The following is a 27,582-nucleotide window of genomic DNA, read 5'->3' as shown; positions in this document are numbered from 1 at the left end:
TGGTGGGGGGATGGTGGTGAGTGGTTGGGGGTGATGGGGTGATGTTGGGGGGAGTGGGGGGTGGTGGGGAAGCAGTTAGGGGATTGGGGATTGTGGGGGTGTGGGGGATGAGGGTGAGGGTGGGGAGGGTAGTGGTGTGGGAGGGTGGGGGTTAGGGGTGGTAGGGGGCTGTGGTGGGTATTGGGGGGTCAGTGGGGGAAGTTGAGGACAGTAGGGGTTTGGGAGTGGGGTGGTGGGGGGTGAGTGGTGGTTCATGGTGGGGGATGAGGGTGGGGGTGGGGGTGACAGGTGGTATGTGGGTGTGGTGGTAGGGGGTGGGGTGGGTGTGGAGGAGTGGGGGGGTGTGACCACATATGCGGACACCCGTCTTTTTGGCCCTAGTACCCTTGGACAGCATATGCGGACACCCGTCTTTTAAGGGTTAAATGCATCGATAATGAATGCACTCAAGCAACCAATCAGCTGCCAGCTTTCAATAGTGTAAGGCTCATCTCTTCTCAGCGTAGACTGAATTGGCTATAGCTAACATACAGGAGGGTATGAAGTTATACCAAACAAAATAAATGGCTGAGAGAGATATGCTACATAACCTTCTACATCAACAAGAACACAAACCTTAGTGATAGTTTTCAAGTGCATGCAGTGAATGATGAACATAAATGTGATGTTTTAGGTTCTTAAATAACACTGATATATAACAGTACAGTACCTGAAACCTTTATTCATTCAGTATCTCCTCAAGCTTCTGGTAATCCCTTAAACCTAATGATGAAATTCTAATTTATTCTTGCTGCTACCAGATGGTTTCATTCATGTAGTGAAGAGGTTATGGGAATTATACATGACCCCTCAAGACTGAAAATTATACCCTAAAATGAGTAAAATAATCTGAAAAAGCAAGAAAAAAAAGAAGTAATAAGATTAAAGAGGTCAAGCAGTGTGAGAAGGGCAGAGTATGTAGCATGGGATATGACAGCAGAGTGAGTGTTTTGATGTACTGTGCAGGGTATGTATATAAGGGGTTTCATGGTTGTGTTCTGTATAGTACCATCTGGGACAACAGTTAGTTGGATATTTTGCCTCTTCCACTTTCCAATTTCCTCTGCTGGCTAATATGCCTAACCTGAAAGGGACTTTGTTTCTCTCACCATAGGTGGTTCTCTTTAATATGAAGTGTAAAGAAAGAAAACTGATGGATATCCCCTTACGTGTGAAGTGGATACAGTGAAATATTAGAGAAACTTTTGTCCCTGACTGGACAGTATCAGACATATGCAAGTTAATTTCACTGTCAGATCGACCATTACATGGTCTTAACCCTTTCATACACGGGGGCCCGGTGAAGACTCCAACCACTCACACTCTTTCAACGAAGGATTCGTCCAAGTGAAATCCAACTGCTTGCACTCTTCTGACTCAGGATTTGTCCAGGGGAAATCAACCGCTCACACACATTCGACGAAAGTTGAGCCCAACCATATAATTTGCTGTATTTTTTGCACAACAATTTGTTGTTGTGAAAAAAATACAGTGTGTGAGTACTGTGTGAGTGTATGTCAGTCAGTGCTGGGAACGCTACTAATAAAAAGTAGCGGTGCTCCCATTCCTGTTACTAGCTCGAAAAAGTAGTGGAATTACTGGTTTCGCTACTTGATGCGAAATGTAGCGGCATTCCCACTCCCGCTACTTTGGATAAGAAAAAGGTACATGAAGGAAAGGTTAACAAAAATCTGTGATACAGCAATACACTATATACTATTTTGATAATATTAGTCAGTCTGAGTGGTTATGTTGTGTACCAGTAATGTCAGGATATACTTCTACTGAAAATAAAAAAAAACATCACATACATGCCGGTGTTACTTTAATTAAGCTTAGAGCTGAAGGTACAGGAAAAAGCTATTTACTGTATAATGTAACAAATGTTCGTTTACATTGCTACCTAGTATACCTACTGAATGTAACAAACTTAAATAAAAGCCAAAAAAATGTGGCCTACCATTGATACATATTATATAGATTTATTATATTTTCAATGACACCTATTTAAGATATGTATGAAAACGAAAGTAAAAATGAACTTGGGCTTTCTTTTAAAGGCTATTTATACAACAGCAATTTTTCTTCTATTACTATAAACTGAAAGTAACATACAGTTACAAAATACTAACGTAGCGAGTAAGATTTAATCTGAAAGAGAGACTGAGGGAGAGAGTGGGAGTTAGAGACGGGGATAGTTAGAGGTGTGTGTGTGTGTGTGTGTGTGTGTGTGTGTGTGTGTGTGTGTGTGTGTGTGTGTGTGTGTGTGTGTGTGTTAGCAATGCCTACATCTAGCTGACATCCTTATTTATCTTTACTCAATTTAAATGATCGATAATTAACTAGCAAATTCCTGTCTAATTATTGCACATTACTAAAAAACAATAATTAATAAATTACTGATGTAATGTAGAACTTTTTTTTTCTTTTCTTTTTTTTAAACGCCAGGTATCCCCGAAGGGCTAAGGCGATGCCCCTGGGTAGAGGACTTTTGGATTGGAGCATGTAGCATTTTATGACCAGGTGCCCTTCCTGATATCTACCAATGACCCATGGGTGGATTCGATCCTCTGACCCTTCGGTCAGAGCCACAGCTGCTACACTGATGTAATGTAGAACAAACATCATTAATTGACAGAACTGACGAAAGTATTATTTTTTGTCATTAATAAATACAACCAAACCGTCAGCATATCTGTATGTACTCACCTCCATCGCTACCAATAGCGGTGCTATTCCCAGCTTTGATGTCAGTGAGTAAATGAATACATTACTGAATGATAAAATATGGTGTTTTATATCCTTTTTTTTTTTTTTATTTTTTTTTATTTTAGGAAGATCATTTATTCATTTATAAAATATGTCAGTTTCACAACAGTAGTTAAAATTAGGGCAGGGGAATCAAGTGATCGTAATCATTTTTCGATGCCGCACAGATCACTAAGTGAGGAATGTGGGGAGCGTGAGGTCTGGGTGGGCGAGAATGACATGATAGGAAACAGTTCACTCAGAGCAGCCAGGCGTGATGAACAACTATTGTTACTCCGTATGCCATAAAAAATTTTCTATTATAGCTAGAAGTGTCATTTTTTTATGAAATGGATCGCTGATAAATGCTCTACAATATTCTATAATCACTGCTGAAATGTTTATATGTCTGTCAGTAAATGAGCATTGAATAAGTAAGTGAATGATACAATATGGTAATTCCTTATTGTTTATTTTTCATTCATTGGAAAGATCATTCATTAATTTATAACATAAACCAGTTTCAAAACAATACAATTAAAATAAGGGCGGGGGAATAAAATTATTGAAATCAGTTTCTGTTACCGCACAAATCGCTGAGTGAGGAGTGTGGGGAGCATGAGGTCTGGGCTAGCGGGAGACTGTCACTCATTATTTGGAAGTGGCTGGACTCAGGTGGCGTCGAAAGAGTAAGAGAGGGTTAACATTTTAGTACATTTTTTTTCTATATATGACTACCAGTTTTGTTAATATGATGACTATGATCCCCTAAAAAACATCATTTTTCAATATATGATTGTTGATTTTGCTTACATGATCGCTATTATCCCTGCATTCAATATACTATCGCTCATTATCCAACTGGTTTTCCATGAACGTAACTCAATCAAATAGTGAGGATGACCAGTCTATCAATCCACTTCATTGCAATAAATAATAAAACTGTGAGCATTAATCTGAAATTAAGTGATGTGACCTATGGAGCTCAATATGTTTTTCCACCATAATATGAGAGGTTCATTATTATGAAACTAACAAGAGGAATTCTATTATTACCCGTGAATGTACATACCCCATGGTGTGAAGTGGTCTCTGGGAAGGTGGTGGTAAGCAGTAGCATGAGACGGCACCGAGTCATGGTGTCCTGAGAACGCTCTGCTGCCGATACTACCATTCCAAGTTGCACATCTGAAATAACCATTGTTATTATTACTATCACCATCAGCAGCAGCAGCAGCATCAACTCGAATGCCTTGCTCTCTCCTGGGAAACCCCCAACAGGGAATGACCATGACAGAATCTCACTCTCCCTCCTTCCCTCTCCCTCTCTCTCTCTCTCTCTCTAATAAGGAATGCTTCTTCTAAAATTACCTTCACTGCCTGTTATCACCTTCAAAGATGTTCTTTGACATCCAATCGACACTTATAAATTCAGTACAGAGTATATGCATAACATCCATATCTATCTTGTGCAGTATCTGTGATAAGTGTGTGCATAAGTGATGTAGTGGTATTAGAGGCAGACTGTGTGATAATGCTGATTTCATGTGTGAGTGTGTCAGGTAGAGCATGTGGAGATTGTCAGGCATGAAAGCATTGGTCTTGCTGGTGAGTCTCTTGAGTGTGTAGAAGTGTTTTGTTACTTAGGAGACAAGTTATGTGCTGGAGGTGAGCCTCGAGCTAGCTCTGTGGCTAGAGTTAGGAGTGGTTGGAACAAGTGCAGGAAGTGATTGCCCTTCCTGACATTAAGAAGGTTCTCCCTCCGTGCTAAGGGATTTTGTAAATGGCATTTGTTAGGAGTGTAATGAACACAGGACTTGATACGGATAGCTACTTGGAATGTATGGAGTGCAAATGATGAGGTGAAAGAAAGAGAGATTGTCCAAGTGCTTCAGGGTGCGAAAGTAGATGAATGTGGATTAACTGAAACTAAATGAAGAGGTGAGACTGTGAGAGAATGGAAGTATGGATGGGGTATATGCACGGGAGTAGGTGAGAACGAAAAGGCAAAAGAAGAAGTGTGTATTGTTATGGGTAACAGATGGAAGGAGAAAATAAGAGAGTATGGATCAGTTGGCTCTAGGATTGTGTGGATGAAAGTCGGACTACAAATGTGGGCGACTGTACATGTATGCGCCAACATCAGATTTGCAAGTACAGTGAGAGAAGAGTTCTGGACAAATGTGGAAGTGTGCTTGGAAAAGCTTGAAAGGAAATAAACAATAAAATATCAGAACAGCCACTAAATTGGAATAATTATCTCCAAACATTCGATCACAAAACAAACACCAGCAAACTCTACAAAACACTAAGCAGCATCACACTCTCCAACGGCAGCATTACACAATCACATGCTGCCATCACAACAATAGACATCATACTCTCAAACAAACAACAACCAAACACTCTCATCAATCATTTTCACACATCAGCCATCTAAACTCCCAATGCAACGACCAGTGTGTCATCCGACGGAAGAGAGTTCTCCACAGACCCAGACTTCACATCTTTCACTTACAACCAGACGAAACACATCATTAGCAACCTTAACACTTATCTGCCTGTGACCCAGACAACATAAGCAATATACACCTTAAACATCTTGGACCCTAAGGCATACAAGCACTCACCAACATATCAAACTACAGCTATTAATACCCAACATCTGGGAGCATGGCACTATCATCACTAACCAAAATCCAACAAAGATCCCACATTACATTCCTCACACTGCCCCATCACACTTCTCTGAACCCCCTCCAAAGTCACTGAATGACTGGTATTACAATTAGTTACACCTCATATCCCCCTAGCCCTAACACAACATGGTTTTCGGCCACTACACTCCACAAACACTCATCTTACAGACCTTACACTGAGAGTTTTTCATGGCATTAATTCAGCTATGCCACCGTACAGAACACTCTCAGTCACACCAGACATTAGCAAAGCTTTCAGTGCCATCCCCTGCCACAACCTAACAAGCAAAATATTCAAAACAAACATGCACAATAACACAAAAAGATAGCTGGCAAACTACTCAGCAGGCAGGTGCACACATGTAACATTTGCCGGTCAGTCATCGAACATCAGAAACTTCACAAACGGCGTCCCCCAAGGATCTGTTTTGTCCCCTACTTTCTTTAACCTATCTACATGCATGACATACTCACACACCACACACCATAAATACACATGCGGACGACATAACACATACGTGTACCCACCAAAACGCAAACACAGCTGCACACATCCTCCAATCTTACCTCAACACAGTAAACGAATGGTTCACCACAAACAGACTTTAAAAAGTCCCAGCCAAATCTACAGCGGCCCTTCTTATGAACTGGACAGCAGAACATAGTCACATTCCACACCTCACCTTAAAAAACACTCCCCTACCACACACACACCCCTAAAATCCTTGGTGTAACACACATTACATTAATGTTATTTAAACAACACATCACAAATATTAAAAATAAATTAACACCATGACTCAATGCCTTAAGGTCATTTGCCCATACAACATTTGGACACAACAGAGAAACCTCCTTCACAGTATACAAACAATATATACGTTCAGTGATGAATTATGCAAGCCCTGTTTGGGCTTCTAACCTCACTAAAACACACTACAACACCCTACAGACCATACAGAACAAGGCCCTAAAAATAATCACAGGCTGCACAGCTACTACACCAACAGAGAGACCACCGGCACCAAGAAACCAAAGTCCTCAAAGTCAATAATAATAATAATAATAATAATAATCTGGCCTTTTGTTTCTCAAAAGCGCCAGTTCTTCCTTTTGGGAATTCACTAGCGCTCGACACACATACATTATTTTTACAATTACAAGAATTGTGACATTTCTTGTATATAATACAAGCTACATCATATATACATGAAAGTGGCAAAAATTAAACCCTATAATCATCTGTCATAGTACCTCTCTCCAGGTCGCAGCATTTTGAAAAAAGAAAGGCTTTCAGCTGTCTCTTAAAGGATTCAACAGTAGAGAGTTGTCTTATGGACAATGGCAATCTGTTATATAATCTAGGGGCTCTATATGCAAAAGAATGATCAGAGAAAGATGACTGGTGAATGGCTCCTGGCTCATCAAGACGCAAGGAATCATCTTCACTGCGTAACATCACACCCGGGCGTGTCGATGGGAGTTTTAACAATTCAGCAAGATACTTCGGTTCACCAAATTTACGAACCTTGAATGTAATAAGACACAGTTTAAATTCAATTCTAGCCTTTACTGGTAACCAATGCAACTCAATCAGAAACGGGGTAGTTGAGGTTCTCGGGGGGAGACCAAAGATAAGCCGTGCTGCCCTGTTCAACACAGACTGAACTTTTGTTAGTATATTATTTGGAAGACCAACCCACAGTGAATTACAATAATCAACACGAGACAAGACCACTGCATGGACCAATGTTAGGAGCCACTGTCTATTCAGAAATCTTCTCACAGAATACAGATTTCTGATATGCAGGTTACACCCTCTTACAACCTGATTAATGAGTTCTTTGTAATTTAACTTAGAATTAAAATAAACACCCAAATTTCGAACAGAACTGACTGGATGCAGCTGTGACACGCCAATGTTCAAAGCCAGGGCATTGTCAGTGTCATCACCCCTTCTGTTTCCTCTGATGATGATGATCTCAGTTTTACCATCATTCAGCTTAAGTTTCCTCTTAGCCATCCAAATCTTAATATCAGACATTAGAGATTCAAACTTTATCTTAGTATCGTTGATATCTGACATCTTAACATAGAGCTGGGTGTCATCAGCATGAAAATGATAGGACACACCATGAGCATCAAGTAGAGACGATAAACTACTTGTGTAGATAGTAAATAGAATTGGACCCAAAACTGATCCTTGAGGGACTCCAAATAGAAGATGAGCAAAATCAGAGCTAGCGTAATCAACAACCACTCTCTGAGATCTGTCCGACAGATACGACTTAAGGAGCAAAAGGGCACTATCACGAACGCCATAAAAATACGGATCATCCAACAATAGTTTATGATCTACTGTATCAAAAGCTGCAGACAGATCCAAAAGAACTAGGAGAGAGGACATCCCACTACAAGTGTTTGCCACCAAGTCGCTCTGAATCCTTGTTAGTGCAGTTTCAGTCGAATGGTATTTTCTGTATGCTGATTGAACAACAGGAACAACTCTGTTGTGTTCCAGTAGTGGTAAGAGTTGGTCGAGTATGGCCCGCTCAATAATCTTGGATAAAAAAGGCAGGTTAGAGACAGGACGATAATTTGTCATGCTCTCGACATCAAGGCCAGATTTCTTAATTAGGGGCCTAAGAAAAGCATGTTTCTCAGACTGCACAAAATTACTTTCTAAGAAGCATCTATTTATTATGTTGCAGATAAAGTCTGCAGCATGCTCATACACATCAGGCAGTTGTGACATGTTACATGGATCGAGTGAGCAAAATGTTTTATTAAGTTCTCTGATGTAACATTTGACTTTGTTTACATCCAGTGGATGAAATGTTGAAAGCAAATGATCCCCGGTGCACCATGGCTGGAAGTCAACTGAGTACGCTTCACTAGGAGAACTGCTGTCTAAATCACTTCTTATGCGAGATATCTTACTTGTAAAAAATGAAGCAAAATCAGAAGCCAATTGGGCATCAGATAAAGAAGTTGGTTTAACAATTACATTCCTCCAACCAACCAAATTGTTCAAACTGCAGACAATTTTTTTTTATCACCACCGCATGAATCAACTTTATTTTGATAATACCTAGCCTTTTGGGCTTTTACAGTGTGAACGACTGCTCTTCTCGCAAAAACATAACACAAACGAGTTACTTTGGTCCGCTGCAAGCGCCACTCACGTTCTGCCCTTCTACGTTGTCTATGCAAAGAATTAATGGATGGAACATACCACGGAGAATTATCACATACAGTGATTGTTTTTACTACCTCAGGACAATAATGGTCAAAAATTGACCTGAGCTCGTTGTTGTAAATATGAACCAATTCATCAGAAGAAAGACTTGAAGAATCGATGGAGTTTAAACGTTGATCAATTTCAAAACACATCAACTGGCGGTCAACATTGTTGTAGTTTCTGAACCTGATGACCTTTTTATATGAAGGGGATTTCGGGACATCAAAACTAAGAGTGATCAGAGCATGATCAGAGATGAGGGGGTCAAATGAGTCAACCTCCACATCTGATACGCGCCTGCAACCAACAGGGGACAAGATCAAGTCAAGGACATGTCCTGAGACATGAGTTGGATTACTCACATGATTGAAAAAATTGTTCTGGGTGATCAACTCAAGGAATTCTGAAGAAAATGGTTTTGACTCTGGACTGTCAACCCAATAACTGAAATCACCACAAACAAGAAGTCCTCCAGGTTTAAGAGAAAACCCTTCAAGAAACTGCCCAAACTCCTCCATAAAACCTCGATCTCTCCCCGGATGACCTGGTCGATAGACAAATGCAATTCTAATGGTATTCTGATGGAAATTTATTAATACTTCCATAAATTCAAATGATGATGGGGTCAGGTCTGAGTCAATGAGAGACACGTTTGCAAGTGCTGCCGAGTAGATGAGTGCTACGCCTCCTCCTGTATAGTCAGCAGCAGGCCTGGGAATACTAATAATAGAATGTGTCTTAGGCAAAGCATTACGAATAATATCGATATCAGACTCATACAACCAGGTTTCAGTCAAGCACAATATGTCAAGCTCGTGCTGATTTAGGGTTTCATTAATATAGTCTATCTTATTACGGATGGAACGAATATTTAAAAGACCCATCCTTAACTGGTTCAAGAGGGACGTAGTCAGTTTTTTGAATGGTCAAAATTGGTGTTTTCAATCAATCTATTCCTATGAGAAATCATAATTGGACATTCTCTACTTGAAGCAAAATGGGCAACCACCTGTGACTTTGAATTAGCATCTTGATGTCTTAAAGAGGAGCAGTTGATGCATTTGAGAGAATTTCTGTTACTACAGTCCTTAGATTTATGGGCTCCAGCACAAAAGACACATTTAGGTTCATCACTTTTCCTAGAACATCTCTCAAATGTATGACCAAAGCCTTGACAGTGATGACACTGTGTAACCCAGAATCTATTGAAAGCGCAGCATCTTGTAAGATCCACATAGATGTAATTGCCCTGTTCCACAATGGAGGATCTCACCTCTGGCGACATCTTCAAGACTGCAGTTTTGGTGTCATTCCTTGTCCTTGTGAAGAGAAGGTTGAGGGTACAACCTCGATCAACGAGCATCTTAATTTTATTGTTTTTTCTCAGAATATTTGGGATGATGTCAGAGTCATCCAAGGAAGAGGAAAGGCCTGTCACGGTCATTTTAGGCAACATTTTCTTTGGCTCTGATATGCAAAAAGTGCCCTCAGAGCCAAAATGATCAGTCAGCACACCAGTTGCTTCCCCCTTGGCCTCAGCTGACAGAAACTTCATTACCAGCCCACCAGCCTTGGTCTTAAGGCAGCTGTCAACCGGTACAGAGTTAAGTACGCCTCTGATGTCTTCTGGTCCCATCTGATTTGTCAGGGCACTAACGCCACTCTCTGGTTTCACAATCAGTACATGCTGACTATGAATGGCTTTTCTCTGGCCATGAGCACTGACCTCAAACACGCCCCCAGGCAGATCCTTCCCTGCCCCCACGAGAGACCCACGAACAGCATCCGCAAATGACTTGGCCTGATCTTGTGTGACCGCCATAGGTGATGAGACCTTGGTCTCTAGTGCCTCCAGTCTATTTGATACATCTCTGATTGCTTGAAAGATTGGCCCAATAACTTTAACTTCATACTCCTTCTTGGTACTACTTCCTCCACCAGCCAAGACCTCGTCTGCTGGTGCAACACACTGGCTACACAGCCAGCGAAAGCCCAGCTGGTGGCTCCTCTTCATGAATGGATAGTCGCCTGTACCCAAATTTTCACAAGCTATATGAATCCACTCGCTGCAGTAGGCGCACTTCAGTGCTTGTGCACTTTTTGCTACAGACCTATTGCAACGAGGGCACTGGTGTTGTTTACTCATGATAAAGGAGAACAAAAAAAACAAAATGACAACAACAGCAAAATGTATATACAATACTACCCGGGAAAAACCCGGGTAGCGCCGCCCCCATTTGTGTCACCCTAATTTAGGAGGAAAAAAGAAAACCGAAGGAAAAAAAGCACAAAAAACAGAAATGGAAAAAAAACAAAAAAACAGGGTGTCTGCGAGGTCACCACGAGCAGGTGGGGTACGACTTGACTACCCTTCTAGGAAAGGTAACCCAAACCGAGGTGCCGCAGAAGTGCTGAGATGGTATTGACACTTTTCCCAATTTCGAGCTTTACAGCAGCAACAAATACGTCACTTAGGCAAGACCTCATTGGGTACGATACTGCCACTGCGCAAAGCTCATCTAGACATGAGAGCACACAAATTCATGCCACAGCCTCCACAAACCCACACCATCCACTACACTACATGGCAGCACATCCACACACACCAAGAAACATCAAAACAACACCCAGCACACGATATCATTCACAAATACTGTCAACTCTCCCCCATCGCCCACTTCAAACGAGCTTCCAGAAGAATATGCATACTCAAATCACTCGCTACTCCATTCAGTCACTGAAAGACAACAGACAGCTGTATGCATGGCATCCTGATATCCACCCTTCTGAATCCTACCTCCCTCATGAGGACAGGGTCCACCTGGCCAGGCTGAGATGTGGGTATCATCCAGCCCTCTTGAGTTGTCAGAAGAGGCTGGATGACTCCGTCGCTGACGCCTGTCCAGGATGCAGCACAGCATCCTATACTACTAAGCACATTATGGAAGACTGCATTGCACACTATTGCCTGCGCCAACAACACAACATACACTCCTTGAGAGTTCTGGGGGAAGGCCCGGTGTCGACCATGGCCTTCCTTAGGAACATGGAGCTGTTCGGCCAGACTGCCTAGGAACAACTACTACTACTACTACTACCAATGGGATTCATCTTAACTGGTACTACATACCCCACTCATAAACTGAAATTTTCCCATTTACGACAATTTTGACCCACCACATACATACATACTGTAAATGGTATCAAAGACACACATAGGCATGGTTAGTTCAATAGAAAATGATGAAAAGGTCACAATAACAGAGAAACAGGTACTGTACCATATAGAGACCTGAGATGGGCTTAACCCCTACACCGCGGGCATGTTTACCAATGTTTTGCGTGTGCCGCGGGGTTATTCGGGCTCCAACAAACTCTCAAAAAATATTTGCCAAAAATCAGTTATTAGTCCTAGAATATTATAATTACATATGCTTATGGCACATACCTTCAGCTTTCTCCTGGAATGTTTGTTGAGCCTTCGTTGGTTACCGTAGGACTTGTGGAGACCTCTGAAGTTAGGTAACGAAGTCTCCACTTTACACTTCCCAACAACCCATAATATGATTACCACAGCCAGATATTAACACTATAAACACTACTCTAAGATTTTCAAGTAGTTTGGGATCCATACTCCAAAAAAAAAAAACACTGTGAAAGCAATGAAAATTACGAGCGCATCTGGCCGTCGCACTTGCGCTAGTTCGCTCTTGGTACTCTGTCATTTATTATTCATAAAACCCCTCACACTTTATATTTCTATTACTATATAACACTTATATATATTTACAGTCTTTATCCATAAGTTTCCTTCAGTAGTATTAGTTTATTGTCACTGTAGGGATTCAATTTCTTTCAGTAAAATACGTAGCATTCACTTTCTCGTCCTGTATACTAGCATTGAGAGTGAATGTCACTTTCAATTTCACTCTCATAACTCATAGTATTCAGACATGCTAGAGTGAAACTTTCACTTTCATTACTCCTAGGGTATATACTCGTATTCTTATAATACTACTCATTTACATTTCTATTTACGTTCTCTATTTTATTTACGTTATTTACATTTCTATTTTATTTACACTGTGTTATGCACTATCACTTGAAGTAACTTATAAAACTATTTTCCACTGTTCACGTATATTTACATTCATTACTTTCACTTGCTGTTTACACATTATTTACAATTCCACTTGCACTGTTTTACTCAATAGAAAGATCGTAGTCACTCTTTTATCAATTGTCAGCCCTTTACCTCTTTCCACACGAGGTTTAGTAGGGGGTAAAGGTCACAGGGCCATTTGCATGGGGGTGAAAAATCCCTGAAGTTAGCAAGAGCGAACAGACGTACCCCCAGACTGGAAGATGAGAGAGAACTGATAAGGGTGGGCCGGGGTGGTGGCCTACCTAGGGAAATCAGTACTGCCAACGTTTAGCCTCTTGACACAGCTAATTTTAGCAGTGAAATGATTGGCAGGAAATCTAGACAATACATTATAAATTAGGTAGTTCCAGGTGAATGTAAATATCACTTAGGCTTCTCCCTTCCCTCCTTATACAGTATGTATATTTATTACGAAAATAGATTATACGGCATATTTCAAGGGGAAATAAACAGCGAAAATTAGCGAACGAGTGCATGTGAGGTGTTGTCAGGTGATAATTAGCCAATTCCAGGTGTATGGCACTCTCACTTACCTTATTTCTTTCTTGGATATATTATTTGGTATAAGAATAGGGCATAGGGCTTATTTCAATGGATGAAATCAGTGAAAAATTCCAGGGAAGATTTACTTAACGTAGCACGGCCAGGCAGGCGAGAGGATAGGGTAATGGAGGGGGGGTAGGGAGGGGAGTCAAGAACGGGAAGAAATGGCTAAATTGTCAACAATGGATGGGAGTACAGATGAGATTAGGAGTGCTGACTAGTGTTGGACATTGGCAGTACTGATAGATGATACAAGCCCCCACTTGGAAGCCCGGGTGAATTCAAAATAACACAGAATCACAAAAGTGACGCCCCGCAGTATGATCCCTTGCTCCCAAGCGTCACGAAAGTGACGCCCTGCGGTTAAGGGGTTAAGGAAAGGGGTTTTTAGAATTAGGGGTTGTCTCCACTACCTGGAATTAACTTCTCAAGTAGGGTCTCATCTCTGAATCCCTCAAAGCCATCAGAAACCACACATTTTGCACTATTGCTGTCAGCAGAAACCAGCTCAGGCGTGCAATAACTATGTTTTTTCATCAAAAAATACAAGATATCGGCAGGAGTGCAGATTTTCATCTTGCAGTGATAATGAAAGCTGCTATAACCATGGGATCACTGTACATATTTGATCAAGTTCACCTTGCCAGGCTTAGATTGGGCGATCATCCACCCCACCCCTCAGTTACCACCTTAGATTTGGTTTGGTAGGTGGTGGCGACCATCATCCACTCACTTGATGTAGTGCTGCCTACTTCCTTAGCTTTCATCATTCTTTTTCTGTGCCTGCCCTCCTCTCTTCCTATTTCTCCTATCTTTCCTGTCACTTCTTATTCCTTTTCTTTCCTTTACAGGTGGCTTTACATTGAGTGACAAGCCAAATGGTTTCCTGTAAGCCAAGAAACCATTTACAACACTGGGTGGTAACCATATAACCAAACCATACGTACTCCCTACGTGTCAACAGGTGGGTTGGTGACCCTCCCTGTAAAACAACTAACTCAGTGTCAAATGGCCACCCTTTACGGGATTATGGTGTCTGGCAATAGATAGATGGATAGAAATCACACATGACACGTGTCCCACATGTAGAAGAGGCCCACACAACATGACACAAAACAGAATACTGCACAGTACATGTCACACCAGAATGCTGATGCAACATTAAAAGTGCACTGAACCGATGGGATGACTGCACGGGGGCAGCTGCTTACGCATGATCAATGGGTCTACTAGATCAGACAGAATAGGGCTGAGCAGCAAAACAGTATAGTATTGCATTTTAACTTTTGCATCAGTCTCCTTTTCCTTACCTTTAGGCAACATATTGAAGAGGTAAGTGAGGAAGGCAGAAGCAGGGTCTGGTGTAGAGTGCCTCAGGGCCGTCATTATAGTGTCCACCTCCCGCCACAATACTGGCTCGGGGGAGAACTCTCGCAGTCTGACATTATATGCAGGGAAGAAAAAAATGTTAGATACCAAACTTTTAAATTCACCATCATCATCATCATCATCTTCATCAGTATCACCATGACTTCTTTTTCACAACCAGTGATGGAATGATTGGGTTTAAAAAAACTAGGAAAGAGAAAGCAATGAAGTGGGAGAACTACTGAAATGGACCAGACTCATTCACCATTTAGTCCCCATGAATCATGGCTCTACCTCACAGGTCTAACCACTGGCACATATTTTTTATATAATTGTTATATCTGCACTTTACAATTCCTGCTTGAGATACCAGAGTCAACGCTAAACTGACAATATCTGAAAACAGTGCGTGGAATAAAAAAAAATTAAGAGTGGCTGGAGGAAGTAGCAATGGCCACTCAGGATAACCAATAAAATTTAGTGTGTCGCAGCGAACAGATGAAAAGGAGACTGGAGTGGCTTAAAATGATTGATGCTAGATTAAGTGAGTGCAAGAAAGATTTTTTTTTTCTTTTATGTATCGGAAACTTGGCTCCAACTTTATAACAGTTTGTCCTTTAGGTCCAGAAGTCCTCCTACATACCACATATCTTCACATATCATCACTTTAGCACTAATACCCAGTCCTTACCGAATACAGTACCTGCTATCATACTCATTCAGGACTAACATAATAAAAGAAGGGCTTCTACTGCCTCTTCTAACATTGAGAGGGCTCTCCCTCCAGGCTAAGAGATCCTTGTACCTTGTATGCAGCATGTGTTAGAAGTGTAATGCTGTATGGTTGTGAAAACTGGGCAGTAAATGAAATGACAATGATTAGATGGATGTGTAGCGTGTCCTTGAATTTGAGGCCTGGGGGACTAGGACTGTGACTGAAGAACTGAGAAGGATGGGACTGGAGTGTATTAGTGTTGTGATGAGAAGGGGTAGATTGAGATGGCCTGGGCATGTTGAGAGGATGGAGGATGACAAGTGGGTGTGGAAGGTGAGAAGTGCAAACATCAGGGGTCGGGTTTGTGAAAGGCAGACCGAAAAAGACCTGGGATGAGGTCATACAGTGTGACCTCAGGGATAAGGGACTGAATAGGGAGGTTGCCAGAAATCAAGCAGTGTGGAGAACCGCCATTAGGTGACCAAGGCCGATGAATGCAAGAATGCTGGAGTTTTATAAACAATACAATACGATACTATGATATGTCAGCGGGTCTCGTAATGATTAAAATACAGTAAACTCTCACATTATCCGCTGTAATTCAGCCAAGCCCTAGGACGAATAAAGTGATATGCCGGACACTGCATAGTACCCATCATCGGCTCAATATTTGGCATTGAGCCGGATACTGTGTTATTATACGTCTCAACCCTCTATCCTAAAAGCTCTTCCATGATTAAAAGATGAAAACTAAGCATAAAAAACAATAAAATAATGATACAGTACAGTAATACAGCCATAAAGCACAGGGTGGCTACTGTTTACAAGCTGGTTGACATATCTCAATGCTGGATATTGCATAGAACTGCTGATAATGTCCTGTTTCAGCACCAGATGTTGCACAATTTTGCCAGATATTGCTTTATTAAAGCCAAACCAGCAGCGGCAGATATTACATTGGGCTGGATATTGCAACGACGGATAAGTGTAATTTGATTCAGTGAACTGAAATCATCAAATTGTTTCCTGCCCCAGTCTGGGACTTAACTTGCTGGAGGATGCTGCAGTATGAGCCCAGTGGAAGGGGGGCAAAGGCAAGAGGGACATGAGTGGTGGAATAAGGAGATCAAATGCATGGCTATAAAGAAAGGCATTATAAGAACAGTATCTGCAAGGAAGGAAGTACAAGAGTAAGAAAATGGCAAGAGTGAGAAAAAGGCACGAAGAAACAACTAGTTAAGAGAATGATCAGAACTAAAGTTAAAAGAGAAAAGCAAATGCACAATGGGATAAGAAATTACAGTATTAAGTAACTTCAGGGAGTGTAGGAAACTACTCTGAGTGGAAGTACTAGTACCTAGTGCGGGAAGAATGAGAGAACTCCTGAATGAATCTTTAGGGTGAGTGAATGGTGAAGTACTGTAGTAACAGTCTGATGAGGTGATGGAAAGATGGATTTAATATTCCAGTAACCTGTAAATGTAGAGGAAATGATAAAGTGACAATGATGGAATACTAGGCAAGTGCAGTTACATGGTTAGGAAGTCATCACTGGGAGGTACAGGAGATGAAATGAGGAGATTGAAGCATTGCTACAAATTCAGTGCAGGAACCAACAGAACTGGACAGGACTGCTATAAATTCATACAAGAATGGAAGAAGTCAGCAACAGGGAGTGGTTAATAAGATATCTTCACGTACTCTGGGACTGAGGTGACGTGCCTGAAAGTGGCAGGGTGTATATTCTGTGCCACTGTGTAAAGGCAGAGGTTTTTTGTTTATTTTTTTATTCATTGCCAGACGCAATGTATCCCAAACGGGGTGGCCAAGGGCTTAGAGTTAATTGTTTTACAGGGAGGGGCACTAATCCTCCACCAACCCCACTTGACATGTAGGCAGAGGTGAGAAAAAAAAAAAAATTAAATTATAGATGTACAAGTCTATTGAGCATAAAATGTATATATAATAGTGGTGCAACATACTGAACTATTAGGAGGGAATAGGGAGAATTTTAGGTGTGGGTAGTATGTACAGTAAGATCAGTATGATGCTGTACAAAGCCTCAATGGTCGATCTACAACTACAATTTTGGCTTATAAGATTGCCAACACGCAAACCTACAGTCATTTGTTTGTTCAAAGATGGTCTTTAAACCCTCCACAACAGGCAAACTGTTATGTTGTGTAAATCACACGAGGGCATGTTTCAAAGAAAATAACGTATCTCAAAAATTATTTTAACCTTAAATTAGGGTGTGTTATAAAAAGGAAAAAAATACACGTACTCACTCTCATCCAGCAGCGCATGGTGCAGGAGAGTGACCCTGAGCATCCCAGTGTTGCAATACAGCTTATAGTTTCCATGTCATTACACAAAAAAATGCGGGAAACACTAACACTTAATACAGTAATCCCTCTCATATCCGAACGTCCAATATCCGAACATCCCCACTAACCGGACATAATCGTCCCGGGATCCAATATTCCAAAAAAAAAAAAAAAAAAAAAAAACAACAACAACAACGGGGGGGGTTCCCGCCCATAATTTGAACTTGGCACGAGGGGCATGGGACAGCTTTGTTGTGGTGCGTCATTCCTCCGATGTCCACTAGAGCGCCCCTGCATCCTCCCCACTTTCTGCCTGTCTCTCGTCGCGAGTGAACGCTCATCGTCATGGCTGCCCATGTACTCGCTTTTGTGGTGGTGCCTTACCTGCTGCAGGCACTCCTGCTGCTCTCGTGCCTCTCCTTCGTGTGTGTGATGATGGCCCCGCCGCCTGAGAAGAGGAAGAGAGTGGTGTTGACTCTGGAGAAGAAGCGGGAGATATTGGAGAAAGTAGATGCGGGGTGGTCTTCTTCACGCATCCTCCGCGAGTTCAACCAGGCCCGATCTATTTTGTTTGATATTAAGAGATCCCAAGACAAACTCATGCAGTACACGGTTGACTTCTCGTCGAGAAGCAAACGCAACGTGGAGAGGAAGGTGATGTTTACTCCCAAGTTTGATGAAGTCGACCGCTCCACGTTGATTTGGTATCGACAGTAATGCTGCTGCTGGTGTGATGGTATGTGGTACGGAGCTGAAGGCTGCTGCTGAGAAGTTCGCCAGGCTTCACAACGCCCTAGACTTCAAGGCATCCGTGAGTTGGCTCTTCACGTTTAAGTTAGGATATGGCCTTACCAACCATAAGGCTCATGGCGAAGCTTTGCACGCTAACGACGATGGAGTTGACGAGTTTCGGCAAAAGGTGAAGGGCTTGATCGACAGGGAGGGCCTCACTCTCGGTCAAGTCTATAACGCTGACGAAACTGGTTTATTCTATTCCTCTTTGCCAACGAACACTCTAGCCGAGGAGACGGAGAAGCGTGTACCTGGCCACAAGCTCTCCAAGGAATGGATATCTGCTTTGTGTTGTGCCAATGCTAACAGCATGCACCGGCTTAAGCCCGTTATTGTTGGCCGCGCAAAGCAGCCTTGGTGTCTTCATGGGGGATGGATGTCCTTCCTGTCGTCTGGTACCATTCTTTGAAGGCATGGTTTACAGCCCAGATCTTCAAAGACTGGTTCCACCGCCATTTCGTCAAGGAGGTCATACATTACCAGATGGAGAAACTGGGAATCCCACGCGACCAGGTAAAGGCCCTCCTTCTCCTTGACAATGCACCTGCCCACCCGTGCGACAAGGACTTGGTGGCTGAGAATGGCCGCATTAGGTAAATGTTTCTGCCACCTAATATGACTGCTCTCATCCAACCAACGGACCAAGGAGTGATCATGGCAACGAAGAGGCTGTATCGAAGGAAGTTCCTGGACGAGGTGATGGTTGTTCTCGAGGACAAGGACGAACACAAGGAAGGACGGGACACGCGAGGCCAGCGGACTTTGGAAAACCTTCGCTGCTACAACATCAAGTCTGCAATCTACAACTGGGCCAGTGCATGGAAGGAAATCCCTGTCAAGACTCTAGAAAATGGTTGGTCTCGTCTACTCCTCGGAACGGATGTGGAGTACGATTTCCTAGGTTTTGACGTGGATAACTTCCATGCACGTCTACGTACGCATGGCGGCGATGTTGATGTGGACGACATGTGTGAGTGGTTGGATGATGACGAGGGTGATCCTGGGTATCAGACCCTGTCTGATATCGAGATCGCATCTTCAGTTGCAGGTGTCAATACCCAGCTTGAAGATTCCGACGAGGACGGCAACGATGATGCGGACTCCTCTCAGCATGACACAACTCCAGCCATCCCCAAGCTGAGCGCACTCCGGGAACACCTAGAGTTCGTTCTGGACTCCTTGGAACACCCGGACTGCGACAGGGAGATGGGGCCCTTGGGACTTGTGGAGGAAGTGCGTGCTTTCAGGCAGAGCATCATTAACCCCTTAAACGCGGCCGTGAACAGTCGACCCCCCCCCCCCGAGTGGCGGGGTTGTATCGTGGTCTGAGTACCCGTAGGAAAATATTAGCCAAAAATCAGAGATTAACCCTAGACCATTATACTTGGTATGGCTGATAGTACTTACATTCAGCTTTCTCCAGAGACAGATGTTGAGCCTTCGTGGACTACCCAAGGACTTGTGGAGACTTGCAAAGTTGGGTAACCAAATCTTCACTTTCACACCTCCAGCAAGCCGGTTTCCCCTCTACCACAGCCTCATTCTGTCACAGTAAACTTTATACTACAACGTAAAGGTAGTTTGGAATCCGTATTTGTACAATAAGCACTGAAAATAAGGCTAAAATCAACGGAGCGTACGGCCGACATGCACCGTGGCGGCGGTCTTCCTGTCACTCAACAAACATTTCCATTTTCACAGCTAAAAACATGTATACTACATTATTTTCAATCATATTACTTCCCAAAACATCACCACGGCGCGCTTTTTATTCTGCCTTACGCCCGCCACTTTATTCTCGTTCCTGTCGGCCGCTTGCACTGACTGGGAAGAGCTAGAACTCGCCATAATGTCACTTTGAAAGCCTGCAGTAAACTGACGCTAAACAGGGGCAAACCGTGAGAAAAAAAGCTAGTGTTACAACTGGGGAAACAAGCATTTCCTATTAGTATAAACTGCTTGTGAGAGGAGAGCGCAGATTTACAGTTCTGAGCACTCAAAGCGCTGCCATTATCACAGCCAGGCTGGCCGGGCCGTGGTGGGGGGGGGACGGGGGAAAAACGCGATACTTGGCAACAACTGAGGTCAGTAGTACAAAGGTAAAGTATGCTAATTGTAGCTAAAGGGTGGTGGTACTGATAGACAATACCAGCTGGAGCCTGCTTGCCTGCGATTATTCAAAATTTACTAGAATCGCAAATGCGACGATCCGCCGTTATGTCCTTTTTGCCGAGCGTCGCAAACGAGACGATCCGCGTTTAAGGGGTTAATTGTCAGAATCGTCGTTCCTTGTGTCAATCAACGATTGACATTTTTTTCAGGCCCATGACCCCCGCTGTGCCCAGCCCTGGCTCCACTCCGTTGCCTCCCCAAGACAGGCCCTCATCCTCCGAGCCACAGCCCAGCACATCAGCCACGGTGGAGTTACCGCTCGACATGAGTTTGCGTCTGTCTTCAGGGTTGTCTGCAGTGGGTACGCCATCACCACGACCCAGCGACGCACCCTTAGGTCACCTGCCAGCGATACTCTCGGACTCTGACAGTGAATAGACACCAAGAACTTCTCCACTAGACCACACACGAATTTACAGTGTTGTGCAGTGAAAAAAACAGTGCATTGTGTTAAGGATTTACAGTTGTGAGTGAAAATACAAACAATTTTTGGACTAAATTTAACGTAAATAGACGTGTGTTTTTGCTTTAGAAAATGGTTATAAGGGTGGAAAGACTTAAAGTACAGAGTGCAACACTTATTAAGTTACAATGGAGCATAATTTAGACAAGAGTGCGCACTGTGAAGAGAATGGACTTATGAGTGCGAATGACAGTTCAGTGCAAGACTTCATGAACAGTGTACTGCAAGTGCTTCAGGAAATCCTTCTTACTGGCAGAGTCTGAGAGGAGGCAGTTATTCATCGACATGGCCATGGACTTGCTGTAAGTAGGCAGAATGTTTCATACTGTACTCTACTGTATGTTCCATACTATACTTACCTCAAACACCTCATTTCACTCTTTTATGTTCCTTATTGGTGTGAATATGCTGTGTCTTAGGTGCTATGCATGTGCAGTAGGGAGGTGTTTTTCTGAGTTAGGCTACGTTAGGGTCCATAACTACAAGTCCAGGAGCCAGTGACTTGTAAGTACCCAGAATGTTGAATACTGTATGAACCTACCTCAAAAACCTCATTTTATGCTTCTTTTGCATTTATTTCAGTCTTTTATGTGCCTTATTGGTGTGATTTGGGTCTTAAATAGGTGCTATGCATGTCCAGAGGGAGTTGTATAGGTGTTTTTCTGAGTTAGGGTCCATAAGTACAAGTCCAGAAGCTGGGGCCCAACATCCGGACAGGACCACTATCCGGACCTGCGTATGGCTCTATTACATCGGATATTGGAGGGATTACTGTATTAAACGAGCTGCCCTCCCCTATATGCTCGTAATTTTACGTGAGCTGCTGCGGGGAAGTTAAATTTGATCCCTATCAAGAGCATTAGTGCCAGTGATCAAACAATACTGTGGTACTGGAGTTCAAGCAGCAAATGCAATGATGTGAAATAACTACCAATTAAAGTGAAATGGAAACTTTTATTACTAATATTTGGTAGTTGACCACTTGCTCAAAACATACCCCCACTTAAACCCTATACTGAAAGCCAAAAGACTGTACAGTAGTGCACCAACTTTCGCTACAGCAGGATTCGCGGAATCCACTTTCGCGGCATGCACCAAATATTCCCTAACTTCCACTTTCGCTTGAAAAAAATCGATTTTCGCGCACAAATTTTGGGTTTGGGACAATATTTTGAACTTTGAATTTCCTGCACCACCCGCCCGCAACCCACCGCTATCTTGAATGACGTCATGTCAACACTCTGTCCACCCATTCCCGCCATTGTGTACAAGCGTGCTAGCTCCATTGTGTTGGATTCTCACGGTTCAATGGCCATAGAGGAGCTTAACCTGGATGAAGATTTCGATGGATTTGTTCAAGAGAACCTAGCGCAAAGGGAAATTCAGCACAGAGTGGAAGTGTTGCATCAAGTTGCATCTGAGGAGGCAGAGAGAGAGAGTGGTAGCGAGGCAGCAAGAGGTGGCGCCAATACATCTGGCGTGGCTAAATAAGCCCGCCACGCGCCTCGGATACTTACCCCCAACATCCATTAAACACCTCAACCTGGTCTCTGTGGTATGTTTCTCCTCATATAATGTGTACTGTACAGTTTTTATTGTTTGTATCTCACAATGCAATGTACAATAGTGATTTTGATGTACTGTATTGCAAGTGAAAATGAAAATCTGATGTTACTTTAGGATAACCGGGAATCAATTAGCCTTTTTGCCATAAAGACAATGCCCCAACTTTCGCTAATTCCACTTTCGCGCATTATTTTTGGACCCAATTAGGCGCGAAAATTGGTGCCCCACTGTAGTTCACTAGGTCAAGAATGGCGCAACAAGAGAGGGAGGAGCAGCCGGGTTCCCCTGTCTCTCGCAGCCCGCAGGCAACTGAGGTACCATCCAACCACCCCACAGTACTGCCTCGGGCTGCCTTGACGTCATGTTAGCGCCCAAAACTTCTGGCTAAACTTCTTCACCCAAAAAAGCACCATTCTTTTTCGCCAAAAGTTTGTGGCGCCTTGACATAGGCGCCCAATATTTTTGTCGAGCACTGTATCTAACACAGCTCAGAATATGACCCCGACCTTGACCTACTTCCACCAATTTCAAACTGAGCTCACCATCCACTCACTTGATGTATTGCTGCTCTCGGGTGTCTGCCCTTTCCTCTCCTCCATCCTTCTTTCCTTCCATCCTCTTCTGTCTTTTTTCCTTCATTCTTTCCTCATGCTTCTGCCTCCAGGTGACTTTAGACTCCCTCTTCTGTCTTCCTTTCCTTCATTCTTTCCTGTTCCTTCTGCCTGTGGGTGACTCTACACTGAGTGACAAGACAAATGGTTTCCTGTACACCAGGAAACCATTTACTGCGCTGGGTGGTGACCATATAACCAAATTTTGGCGCCTGGTGGTTTAGTGAGTAATTACAGTGCTCCAATCGGATTGAGCCAGTGAAGGTTTATATCCAAGGGGTGGTTGGGGTATATTGCTCATGTAATGCTATTCAGGGATCACTCTCATTTTAAATGTCACGACCAACTTGCCTGGCCCCGGGCTCCGACGCCCCTCATGGGGCGATGTAGGACTGGATGATGATGATAAGGAGGAGAAGATTTTCATCCCTATTACACATCTGTATTATTTTGTGATGATAACTTGGGCAGTTGCAAAGTTATCGTGGTAACAGACACACAGACCTTGACCTACTTTCACCAATTTCAAACTCATAGGAGATTTTCATCCCTAATACACACCTACAAAATTTTGTGATGATATCTTGAGCAGTTGTGAAGTTACCATGCTAAAAGACACACAGACAGACAGACAGACAAACTTAAAACAATACTCACATTAAATTTTCATCCCTACTACACACTTATAAAATTCTGTGATGATAGCTTCAGCAGTTGCAAAGTTATTGTGGTAACAGATGGACAGACCTAGACCTACTTTCACCAATTTTTAACCTGTCATCGCTTATTTTCCTTACTACACACCTATAATATTTTGTGATGATACCTTGAGGGGCTGCAAAGTTATTGTGCTAACACACACACACACACACACACACAAACTGAAAACAATGCCAGCTTCGCTATTGTGGCTGGTAAAAAAAAAAAAAAAATTACTTTCCTCATCAATCAAATGAGGAGAGAGAAGATGAAATTCCCCATACTCTTCCTATCTTGTAACATGAGATGAACCCACACTCTCTAAGTATCGTATCATATTGTTTATAATGGCTCCAACATGCTTGTATGCATCAGCCTTCGTCACCTAATGGCGGCTCTCCACACTGCACGATCTCCAGCACCCTCCCTATTCAGTCACTTATCCCTGAGGTCACACTCTATGACTTCATCAAAGTCTTTTTTGGTATGCCTGTCACAACGCTATTCTTGACATTCACACTTTCCACCTACTGTACTCAATCGTCGTCTTCCATCCCCTAAACATGCTCAAACCAAGTCAGTCGAACCCATCTCATCACAACACAAATACTCCAATCCCATCCTTCCTCTCAACTTTTTAATCACAAACCTAGCCCACCTAGGTCTCTAATTTAAGGACACACTACACATCCATCTAACCATTGATATTTCCCTATGACTGAGCCTACAAATATCCTCTTCCTTTACTGCCCTGGTCTCAAAATCATACAACATTAAATTCCTGACACAAGCCACATAAAAAGATCCCTCAGCATTGAGAGAAAGCCCTCTCACTGTTAGGAGAGGCAACAGCTGCCTGAACTTCCTCCACACCTACTCCTTACCCTACCCAAACTCCAGCAAAGAACATGTAACTCATATAACAAAATTCCTATACTCACTCAAAAGACTTACCAGTAAGATCAAAATTTCATGCTTGACAATCTCCACATGCTCTCCCCAACATATCACACACATAAAATCAGCACTGCAGTCTACCCCTAATACTACTACACCTCTTATGCACCCACTTATCACAAATGCTGAACATGAAGGAATTACTTTCCACATGCTTGCGACAAACTGCACATGGCCACACTCCCTCTCCCTTGACAGCACTCCCACCAGCCCGAGATATCATCGCTTTTGTTTTATCTGCATTTACTCTCAAATCCTTGTGCCCCATTCCATCTCTCGATTTCCTAAACCTTTCCTCTGCCTCTCTTTCATCTTCTGCACTCAGCACCAATTCATCAGCATACATCTACAGAAGTCCATTTCTGAAGTCACATCGGACAGCTTCAAGCACCGTGACAAACAATAAGGGTGTTGAAGATTAACCCCCAGTGCATGCCAACATTCATGGAAAACTTGTCACTGAGATCTCAGTTCACTCCCACCTCGGTATGAGCATCCACATCAATAACCATAACCACTTTAACCAGTCACTCCTCAATTATATGCATTCTCATTGCCAATATCACCACCTCCCTAAACACTCTGTCAAATTTCTAAATCAAAGAAAACCAAGTACAGCTCCCTTTTCTTTCCTAATATTTTCTTGAAGCTGTTGAACAATGAATATGGCATCAGTGGTCCCTTTGCTTGGCATACACCCAAACTGCATTTCATCAATATTCACTCTTTCCCATACTATATCTTTAAGGACTCTTTCCATTACCTTCATTATCTGATCCAAAAATTTATCATCATCATCATCATCATCCAATCCTACTTTGCCCCATGAGGAGCGTAGGTGCCCGGGGCTAGGCAAGTTGGTCCTGATAACTAAGATGAGAGTGACTAGCCTCACTCATCCCTAGTGGCATTCCATGAGCAATAAACCCTAACCATCCCTTGGATATAAACCTTCACTGGCTCAATCCAATTGGAGTGCCATAATTGTCCACTAAACCACCAGGCGCCAAAATCTGGTTATATGGTTACCACCCAGCATAGTAAATGGTTTCCTGGTGTACAGGAAACCACTTGGCTTATCACTCAGTGTAGTGTCACCCACAGGCAGAAGGAACTGGAAAGAATGAAGGAAAGAAAGACAGAAGAGGGAGTGTAAAGTCACCCGTGGGCAGAAGAACGAGGAAAGAATGAAGGAAAGTCAGACAGAAGAAGATGGAAGGAAAGAAGGATGGAGGAGAGGAAAGGGCATACCTTTATAATTTTCAATCCAGGGCATCACCCTTCCCCTTATACACATTTACATTTACACTCTTCAGCCAGTCATCTGGGACAAACACACACTTATATAATCAAATTTATCAAATCAGTAACAAAACCTACTCCTATAGCTCCTGAGTCCTCCAAAATTTCAGCAGTCAGTCCAGAGACACCTGCCGTCTTCCCCAACTGCATCCTGCCTATTACCCTGCTCACAGTAGCAGCATTAATCACAAGCCAAGGGCCAAACACTGACTCTGCTAGCTCCAAACCTTCCCTGTTCCAGTCAAACTCCTCATTCAGCAACAAATTATAATGTGCTCTCCTGGCGTCTTTAATATCTTCACTGTTCACCACTATCTTTCCTTCATCATTCGTAACACACTACTCACATATGATATCCCTGTTTTCCCTCATTATCTGATCAGCCACTTTAAATACTGTACCATATTCTTCCCTTCAGCAGTATTTAGGTTGTCCAATAAGATTTAGGTTATCCAGTAAAAGTCTCTGAGACTCAGATTCTGTCCTATACAAGAGGTCTGTTCAGAAAGTATCTGACCTTAGGCCCTAAAAAAATAACTAACTAAACCTGCTGAACTAGGACACTAATCCCATTCAAAGTAGGCCCCTTCTGACTTGACACACATAGCCCAGAACTCTTTCCATTGCCTGAAAGATTTTTCAAAGTTGGTTTTTGGGATCTCCCGCAGGTGTTTCATCACATTCGTCGTGATCTCTGCTCGCCTCAAATCAGGAACCATTCAGCTGAGTTTTGATCATGAGGAATAACCAAAAGTCAAACAGAGCCATGTCTGGTGAGAAGGAAACCTGCTGGACTTGCAGGATGTTGAGCTTGGCCAAAACTTTCTGAATTACTTTAGAATAATGGGCAGGGGCACTGTCATGGTGCAATATTCAACCTGCCACTATTCAAAGGTATGGTCTCTGCCACTGAACTGCATCATAAATAGAATGGATAACATTGAGGTAATGTTTGTTGACAGTCTGACCTTCTGGTACATACTAATGATGCACAACACCACGGCAGTCGAAAAAAAACTGTCAACATTCATTTCACCTTGCTGCAGACCTGTCACGCTTTTTTTGTCCAAGGTGACCCTGCATGCCTCCACTGGGCTGACTGTGCTTTCGTTTCTGGGTTGCACCCAAGCACCCAAGTCTTATCTCCAGTGATAACAGTCTTCAGAAAGTCTGAA

At 42.8% G+C, this 27,582-nt stretch overlaps 1 protein-coding gene across 1 annotated transcript in view; it reads right to left on the bottom strand.

Moving 5' to 3' along the window:
• Nucleotides 1–27,582, bottom strand: part of IntS10 (integrator complex subunit 10) — a 157,208-nt gene that overhangs the window by 88,193 nt on the left and 41,433 nt on the right. The window contains exons 4-5 of the mRNA XM_080267138.1: nucleotides 14,746–14,873; nucleotides 3,860–3,975 (exon numbers count right to left, since the gene is read on the bottom strand). Of these exons, the coding sequence (XP_080123264.1) occupies nucleotides 3,860–3,975; nucleotides 14,746–14,873 (244 nt within the window). The remainder of the gene's footprint in view (nucleotides 1–3,859; nucleotides 3,976–14,745; nucleotides 14,874–27,582) is intronic.

This window comes from Coenobita brevimanus, chromosome 23 (genome assembly GCF_032717465.1).
Source record: "Coenobita brevimanus isolate Jiangsu-jjx chromosome 23, ASM3271746v2, whole genome shotgun sequence".
In the NCBI taxonomy this organism is placed as follows: Eukaryota; Metazoa; Arthropoda; class Malacostraca; order Decapoda; family Coenobitidae; genus Coenobita; species Coenobita brevimanus.
This window is presented reverse-complemented; position numbering and strand designations above follow the sequence as displayed.